The sequence below is a fragment of the Miniopterus natalensis genome, chromosome 1 (genome assembly GCF_054644295.1).
Source record: "Miniopterus natalensis isolate mMinNat1 chromosome 1, mMinNat1.hap1, whole genome shotgun sequence".
Lineage (NCBI taxonomy): Eukaryota > Metazoa > Chordata > Mammalia > Chiroptera > Miniopteridae > Miniopterus > Miniopterus natalensis.
In genome coordinates, this window is record NC_142081.1 from 9553407 (window position 1) to 9562629 (window position 9223).

Sequence of the window (9223 nt, forward strand, 5' to 3'; positions counted from 1 at the left end):
AGAGTTCAGTTGGTTTCTCTTAGTCATGGGAGAGCGTGACATTCTTATTTCAACACACAGTTAAGATGTGCATGTGTGGAAAAGTGGTGTGTGAGTGGTTTGGTATAATAGGTAGGGTACACGGTCCATGGGGGAGTGGCAGGAAAGCTCTCTTCAGTTCTTTATCCCATTTGGCTTGCGGCATTGCAAAACATTTCTCATAATTTAAAGAGAACTATGAAGAGAATCACTACAAGCTAATGAAAGTTTATATTGCAGGAAATTTAAGCATGCCAGGTTTAGCTAGTTGTTTCATTGTTGCTGATATTTCCCAAACCCCGTCACCATTAAGCCTAACTCTTGAATTGTTCTCAGTGTGGCTGTCTTCCCAGGGCTGCGAACACGAAGAGCTTTTGGAAGATGTCGGTCAGTAGCAATGAGCCCTTTAGGACTGACTTTGTAGTATACAGGAGTTGTTATCAAGGATTTCTGAAAGAACTAAATAATTTGAGAAGATTTAAGATATTTTTGGTCTTCTGAGAAAAGGAGTACATTAAAATAAAATATTAGGTATTGTAAGGGAGGGTTTTATAAGTAAAATTAGATGCATACTTGTAAGGACAAGATAAATGAGTGGTTAAGTGTAAACAGTTTGGGGAATTGGGGGAACTTTTCATTTTTTATATCTGCTGCTGCTTAATTAGTATACTATCATATTTAAAAGACAACTAGTCAAGTCTGCAAGTGAGACCAGCATCACTTTCAAAATTTAGTTTTTATACATTGGATATGTGTGTGCGCCCACACCCACACCACTAATATCAGTCTTATTTCTTGGCCTTTATAGGATTCTTGGATCTTACATTGTAGCCTTTTAGCTCATACTTTTATGTTGTCTGTATTTTTGTTAAAAAATATGGAAACCTATAAGAGGAATGAGATAAAAATTTTGTTGGAAATGCTTTTATACAGCTATCGTTAGTTACCCAGGAGGCATGAAGTCTTAAATGTACTACATGAAATCTCATGTTGTATAAGGTAAAGATGGATTACTTGTTTGATTGAAACTAAGCACAAAAGATTCCTAGCATGTTAATAATGAAGGCTAGAGGTGTGAATGGAAGCAGAGTGCACTTTACATTGGAAATCCTATGGTTATACCAATTTGACATATCCCAAAAGCTTTCTCTAAAACCCCTTTGAGCAACTTGACTTCTCAGAATGCACTGGTAATTTTTGAAAGCAACTTCTTATTCAACAGAAAAGAATAGTAGTTGGATATTTTTGATGCAGGTTTCATTTTGGGGAAGGGTTTGAGTGGAAACAGTACAGTTCTTGGTAAACATAAATGAGGTCAAATGGAAATGAGCAAAACAAAAAGACCATTAGAACTACCTTCTATCTACATCAACTGTTTCTGAACAGAACTGTTCTTTAGGAGATGGTGGTGCTGTCTGCATACCTTTTGTCTTAGTGAATTCTAGGAAGGGAGCTGTTTTTCACTTACCTAGGAACTGCATGCAGACCACAGGGTTCAGCTAGTGTGTGTTATGGTAGGACACAAGTCTCCACATAGCCTTCAAAGTTTGAGTACCAATTCTTAGTAGCTCTTGCCTCAATTACTAAAAGCTTAAAATTTGGCCTGACTAGCGTGAACTCTAAAGTATTGATTTTTATTCTAACAAATGGAATTGCCTCACTAAGTTCATTTATCTAGTAACATTAAAAGAAAAACCAAACTCTTAAAACCATTGTTTTGGGGAAAAAACCCTTTTTCTGGATTTACTTAAAACACAGAAAGATGCCTCTTATTGTTTAAAATGTCTTATTTCACCATGCTTATATACTTGAAAATATTCAGTAGTTTAAAAAATAAAATGCAATTATTATTCTATAAACTATTTTGAAATTCCCTGCCCAGAGAGTGTCTCTTTAGGAAGAAACACTCTTAAAGTTGGATTGTTAAGGCAGTTTATAATCAACTGTACCTGATTGGGCATTCACTTGTGCACCTCTTTTCTGCCAACTAAAGAAAAATTGAGCTGCTTTACTCCTCTGCCTTCCCACCCAGAAACCGTGTCAGCATGGTTGCCTGGCTACCTGCTCATGAAGGACTTGATTAATAACAAATTGGCAATTTAACGAGCCACTTCCATGATCTCCAAAGAAACCAAAATACAAACACAATATTTAATCTTGCCAACCGAAGACGATGTGACTGCATGAAGTGAGTATGCTTTTTTGAACTGTTTACAATAACTGGGGCATTAACTTACTGATAATTCCATTTAGGTAAAGAGGGCTTTGTTGAAATCTAGCTGTCTGCGTATATTTGGATCTTGACGAATGGTGACTTAACTCCCCATACCTCAAGATGTAAATATACCTTTTAATCTGTAAGTTAAAGCCTAATTAATTGTTAAAAAAAGGAAAGCTCTGAAAAAAATTAAAAAGCATACTCGCTGCAATAAGCATAGAGGACCACATTTTAAAAAACAACATCCTCTAAATTTATTCCTAAAACTATGGGAAGGCAAATTTGGGGTCATGCAGATTTTTGTGGTTTATAGCATTTCTACAAGCACATCCACAAATAAACCAATGCAACCCTTGAATTCTATTGAAAATAATAAGTGTCCAAAAATAATGATCAAATTATACCAGTGGATTGCCCTAATAAAACAATGGTTTTTCTATTGTTTTGAAGGTGTATATATAAAAGGTTATGTTTAGAATTCTCATCGTAAGTAGTATGATAGGTTAATTCATTTATTAGCCTTATCTTAGCTCCTATTTCAGCTGTACATTTTGGTCATTAGTAACTTCCCAGAATTTTTCTGGCTAAGACTTGTGTTCTATGATGACATTCACTACTTTTAGAATACATTTTTCTGATAACCCTTTTGTAATCCTTATCTTTAGGTTCACACTTCTGGAAGCAGTAACATCACTGCACGAAGAATTATATTTATTAAACAGTGTGGGGTTTTTTGTAAGTCTAAAATCTGGAAGTGTGGTATATAATTTGAACAATGCCTCTTCGTTTCAGGTGCTCTTCGTTTTAAGAGAAAGATTATTGGATTAAAAGATGAGTTTTACAACCGCTACATAATGAAAAGTTTTTTGTTTGAACCAGTAGTCAAAGCATTTCTCAACAATGGATCCCGCTACAATCTGATGAACTCTGCCATAATAGAGATGTTTGAATTTATTAGAGTGGTAGGTCCTGTACTTTTTTAGTTAGAGTTTGGTTTTAATTGTTGAGAAACTTGAATATCCATTATTGGTACTTTTTGGCTTATTTGAGATTATCATATTTGAAGAGAATTTTTTAAAAGAAAACCCATGTTAGCAAAAGCTTATGAGAGTTAATTCAAACTAATAAAAATCAAAATAATCTGTCTCAGCAGTTAGCTCTCACTCCTTATAGGCTAGTTTGAAAACTGCTTTAATACTGTCATGGTAATCATTTTAAGAAAGTAAAATTACAGTTGATAACTATTTGGATGTGTTTTTAACTTTCTTGACTTTATCCCATATATTTCTTTTTTCCCTCAACTTTTGTGTTTTTGTTTTTGTTTTTTTTTAGTGTTTTTAGTGATTTTAGAGAGGAATGGAGAGGGAGAGAAACATCAATGAGAGAAAACATTGATTGGCTGCCTCCTGCATGCCCCCTACTGGGAACCAAACCTGAAGCGTGGTCATGTGCCCTAACTGGGAATTGAACCGGTGACCTTTTGGTGCATTCAGTGACGCTCAGCCAACTGAGCCACACTGGCCAGGGCTCTCCCATGTATTTCTAAAGAGCATTTTCATAACTATTTTTGGTTCTTTAATAATATATTAGGTTAGTAGCTTTCAAATATTCGTATAAGAACTATTTGTAGCACGCTTTTAAAAAATTTTGGTAAAGTATACATAATATAAAATTTGCCATTTTCTTTCTTTTTTTTTTTTAATCCTCACCTGAGGATTTTATTTTTTTCTATTGCTTTACGGAGAGAGTGGAGGGGGGCGGGGGGGGGGGAGAAACATCAATGTGAGAGAGACACATTGATTGGTTGCCTCCCACACTCACCCTGACTGGGGTCCGGGATTGAGCCTTCAACCTTAGGTACATGCCCTTGGCTGGAATCAAACCAGGGACCCTTCAGTCTGAGGGCTGATGCTCTAACCACTGAGCCAAACCAGCTAGGGCCATTTTAACCATTTTTAAGTATATAATTCAGTGGCATTAAGTGCAACCATACCACCATCCACTCCCAGCACTTTAGATCCCACCCCAGACATACTGAGTATGAATCATTTCAGGTGATGCTGAGGTACACCAAAAATTGGGGACTACTGAAGTATACCCAGTATGGTATGCCCATTTTCATTGTTTGGTGATCTCTAAGATAATATAATAATTTTATGAAGTTAAACTGTTTTGGGTGGGTTTGTCAGTTCACTACAAGGAAATGATATCTTTCTAAAATAACATTTCATCTCATTTTTTATTATAATTCTTTTATATAGGAAGATATAAAATCATTGACTGCTCATGTCATTGAAAATTACTGGAAAGCACTGGAAGATGTAGATTATGTACAGACATTTAAAGGATTAAAATTGAGATTTGAACAACAAAGAGAAAGGCAAGATAATCCCAAACTTGACAGGTAAAGTACCACAGATTTGAACCTGTTCGTTCAGTGACAAGTTTTATGACACTGGCTCTTTTTTTGCTTGCGTTTTCCTCTTTGGCTTGGCAGGGGAGGAAGAAACAGCAGATGTTGAGTGGAAGTTGTAGTGTTCTGTATAATGGTCAGTGTAAGTGTTTTCCTGAAGGTGTAGGCGGATATGATCTGTGGGCTCTTCCTCAGGCATATATCAAGCTAGATAATGAAAAAGAAAAAAATGCCACTTACGTGGCATTGAGGCTTGATGTGTCCAGACAGATCAGAATATGATCTTACTTGCTTTGAATTACTTTAAGGTTACAAATTATTTTAAGAAATCTTGTGCATTTTCCTGAATACATGAATTCACATATGGTATATTTTAAAATCCATAAATCATGACTTGTTAATTCCTAATGTTAAGTTTAATAACTGGTCTGTAATATTACAGTTTGATAATAGGATGCTTGATTCCACTAGTTAATACTAGATATGGCAGAGTGTGTTTTTTAATTATATGGTGGATAAAATCTGTTTTTGTCCTTTTTTTTTAAATATATCTTTATTAATTTTGGGGAGAGGAAGGGAGGGGGAGAGTTGAAACATCAGTGATGAGTCACCATTGATCTGCTGCCTCCTGCATGCCCCTGACTGGGGATCAAGCCCGAAACCCAGGCATGTGCCCTGACTGGGAATCATACTGTGATCTGGATCCTGGGTCGATGCTCAACTGCTGAGCCATGCTTGGCTGGGCTGTTCTTGTCAGTCTTTACTATATAAATCTGTTTTATCCCATTTATCTATTAAGACTTTAATTCAGAACAATACTTGAAGTCTTTATGAGCCTGTTTACTCTACCTTGTTCTTTTTACCCATAGTATGCGTTCCATTTTGAGGAACCATAGATACCGAAGAGATGCCAGAACACTCGAAGATGAAGAGGAGATGTGGTTTAACACAGATGAAGATGACATGGAAGATGGAGAAGCTGTAGTGTCTCCATCTGACAAAGCTAAAAATGATGATGATATTATGGATCCAATAAGTAAATTCATGGAAAGGAAGAAATGTATGTTGAAACGATGGGCCAGGAAAAATGAAGTCTTTGTCACTCTAGGTTTATTCTTATTTCCTGACACACTGATTACTATCTCATTTGTATGTGTGACAAACATAGATTTTAAAGATTTTGTTGATTTTTATAGAGTGTGAATTAATAGCTCTTGTGAAGGTATAAACTAAATTTTCTTTTTTTAAAACAAAAATATGTCTTTATTGATTTCAGGGAGAGGAAGGGAGAGGGAGAGAGAGAAAAACATCAGTGATGAGAGAGTCATTGATCGACTGCCTCCTGCACGCCCCCCACTGGGGATCAAACCCGCAACTCGGTTATGTGCCCTGACCGGGATTTGAACCTCGATCTCCTGGATCCTAGGTCGATGCTGAACCTTTGAGCCACGCTGGTTGGGCAAAACTGAATTTTCTTAATTTGACTTAAGGAGAAAATATTATTTCAGGAGGGGTAGGAACACTGAATATAGTACTGAAGATTTCATACCTTCTCAGTGAAATCCATTGGGTAATGGTGTTTAGTATTTTTGCTAAATAAGCTTTGTTCAGAAATTGATCTTCAGTGTTTCTCCCTAGCAGAGGAGAAACACTGTGTTTTAGTGTCTCCTCATTTGGGGGATTTTTAAAAGATGAGTGTGGTTGACAACTATTGACAACATTCTTATTTTTAGTGAAAGAAAGTGAAGAAAAGGAGGTGCTTCTAAAAACAAATCTTTCCGGCCGGCAGAGCCCAAGTTTCAAGCTTTCCCTCTCTAGTGGGACAAAGACTAACCTCACCAGCCAGTCACCTGCAACAAACCTGCCTGGATCCCCAGGATCACCTGGATCCCCAGGATCTCCTGGCTCTCCTGGATCTGTCCCTAAAAATACGTCTCAGACGGCAGCTATTACTACCAAGGTACGTTTTAACTCCTAGGCCTACATAATTTAAGCTTTCTCAACAACAGTTGTTGTGAGTGAGAATCCCTTTGGTTACTGCCTTTTGGAACTGATTTAACATTTGTGAACTCGAGAATCATTCTCCCACCATCACCTGAACTTACCTAAAATTGAGAATTTTCTGAACGTTTTTGTGACCAATACAGAAGTCTAAATGTATTCTAATTTTGGTTATTTGCATTTTAGGTTTAGATGCCTGTGTCAAAACATTTACAGGAATTTAAAATTTTTAAGTTATTTTTTATCAACTTGCCCAATTAATAGCAAGATAAAGACTTCGTGGGGGAAAGATAATCTAAATATCTAGACATTCCTGATTTTATTTTGCCAAGCAAGGTTTGTTTGGTTTTTGTTTAAAAAATTTTTTTTTTTTTAAATCTTTATTGATTTCAGAGAGAGGAAAGGAGAGGGAGAGAGAGAGAGAGAGAGAGACAGAAACATCAACGATGAGAGAGTCATTGATCGAGCCTACAACCCGGGCATGTGCCCTGACCGGGAATTGAACCTGGATCGCCTGGATCCTAGGTCAACACTCAACCGCTGAGCCATGCCCGGCCGGGAACCAAGCAAGGTTTTTAAATAGGAATAAACCATATATAATTAATAACATTTCATATAAAAAAAAGATCAAAATTTTAATGCCAAAAATGTAGGAAAGACAGAATCTCAGAATGAAAATCAATTGTTTTGGTTACCTTATGGTGCTCTAGATTAGCATAAAGACTGGCATTTGTGATTCATTGAATCCAAGTTCGAAATATAAAGCCTATCCATGTGATCATTCCTCTGATGTGAGCAGGAGACCTCTAAGAGCTAAAAGTGAATGTGAGATGAAGGAATAGGCTCAGGGCAAGAGCAATGTGAATTTTCCCCCAGTTATCTAAGGTGAGCTACAGTGGTTTCTCATGAGCAGGGCTCAGGAAAGTCCAGATGAAATGATGGAGAGGGAACAGGGCTGAATCACTTTCCTAATGTCTGAGTCTCTGCCCTCATTTCTAGTGGCCTGTAGTTTATTTTGATTCTATATAGACTGTTTAATATTGTAATGCATTGCTGATCTTAAAAATGCTAAAAATTTAAATTTAATCATTATTTTTAATGTTTTGAGTGGTTTACTAGAATTATAAACTACTAAAAATTTTATCTTTTACTCTGGAAAATTTAGGGAATCTATAAAAACAATGAGTTTCAGTTATATATAATCTCACCACCCAGAAATAACCACAGTTGTATGTTGAAATGAGGGTGGGTGGGGTCTGTGTTCTTTATCCAGACCTAAAACATGTTGAAAATTAATGGTGTTTTCTTTAATCCTTGTTTCTGAACAGGGAGGCCTCGTGGGTCTGGTCGATTATCCTGATGATGATGAGGATGATGATGAGGATGAAGATAAGGAAGACACGCTACCGTTGTCAAAGAAAGCAAAGTTTGAGTCATAATAATGGCAACTGCCTACAATCAGTACCTGTTGAAAAAACTGGTTCTCTACCCCTACCCCCTACAAAATCCACAACAAAGCAGTGGTCTCTTGTGAATGACTGACACAGATCAGCGTCGCACGCTTGACCTCTGCTCATCAAGTGCCAATTCAATGGAGCAGGAGGAGGGGATGTTACACATTAGGGGAAAGATGTAAGCCTTGAGCTCTCCAGCTTGGACCACACATTGCCCTTTTCTCAGGGAAGGAAATGGAAACATAAAGCCAACAGGGCAGGGGTTTTGTAAGTGGAACTCTGGATTGACTGGTCAGTTGCTACAATCAGAATATGCTTTCTCGGACCATGTTTGGGACTCAGAAGAATAGGCTTTTCAGCCATAATTCTTCACTAGTTAAGAATGCCAGCAGTTTCTTTGTATAAAGAGACCTGCCTTTAAAATCGTACATTCTGAACATTTTAGTCAAGCTACAACAGGTTTGGAAAACCTTTGGGGGAGGGGCGAATATAAAGTTTCCTCTTTTTTATCTGTTCCCTTTGCCCTTCGAACTGCAGATTTTTTAAAAGTGGGGATTTGTCCCTACTTGATTAAAGATTGAGTGGAATTCTAGATGTGGTCATTTGTGTCATAATTTTTTTTGTTTAATTTTGTTTTTGATTTTTTGCTCCCCCTGAGTGTATGCTTAGTTGAGTATATATATTTGGGACCATTAAAACTTTTTTTGATGTAATATAACCTAACGTTGTGCTGGTACCTGTTTTACCTAATGTGTAATTTTTGTTCTACATCACAGTTCTTAATTTGTTTAGAGTTTTATGAAAGATGGTATAGTTTTTATTGACAAAAGCAAAGTAATCTTACAACTATGTGCATACAAAAGCAATACTATTTTGTGACTAAATATTTTATATTAAAATTTACATCAGCAACTGTCTTGAGAATTCAGGGAAGTAGAGTGGAATTTAAAATTTCAACAGTTTTGTTAAACCTAGAACCGTGAAATTAGTATTCCAAAGAGATTCTGAAACTTCATATCGGGAAAATGACGGTACATTAAATCAAAATTGAGGATGGATGATTTAAAAATAACGTATTTGACTTTTGAATAATAAAAGAAAAGTGAAGAGTAAGAGAAA

At 36.5% G+C, this 9223-nt stretch overlaps 1 protein-coding gene across 2 annotated transcripts in view; it reads left to right on the plus strand.

Moving 5' to 3' along the window:
* PPP4R3A (protein phosphatase 4 regulatory subunit 3A) overlaps positions 1 to 9223 on the plus strand; it is a 36423-nt gene extending 27200 nt beyond the window's left edge. For both annotated transcript variants that reach the window (XM_016205707.2, XM_016205708.2), the window contains exons 11-15: positions 3029 to 3198; positions 4498 to 4640; positions 5519 to 5709; positions 6383 to 6609; positions 7979 to 9223. In XM_016205707.2, the coding sequence (XP_016061193.1) occupies positions 3029 to 3198; positions 4498 to 4640; positions 5519 to 5709; positions 6383 to 6609; positions 7979 to 8089 (842 nt within the window). In that variant the 3' untranslated portion in view covers positions 8090 to 9223. The remainder of the gene's footprint in view (positions 1 to 3028; positions 3199 to 4497; positions 4641 to 5518; positions 5710 to 6382; positions 6610 to 7978) is intronic.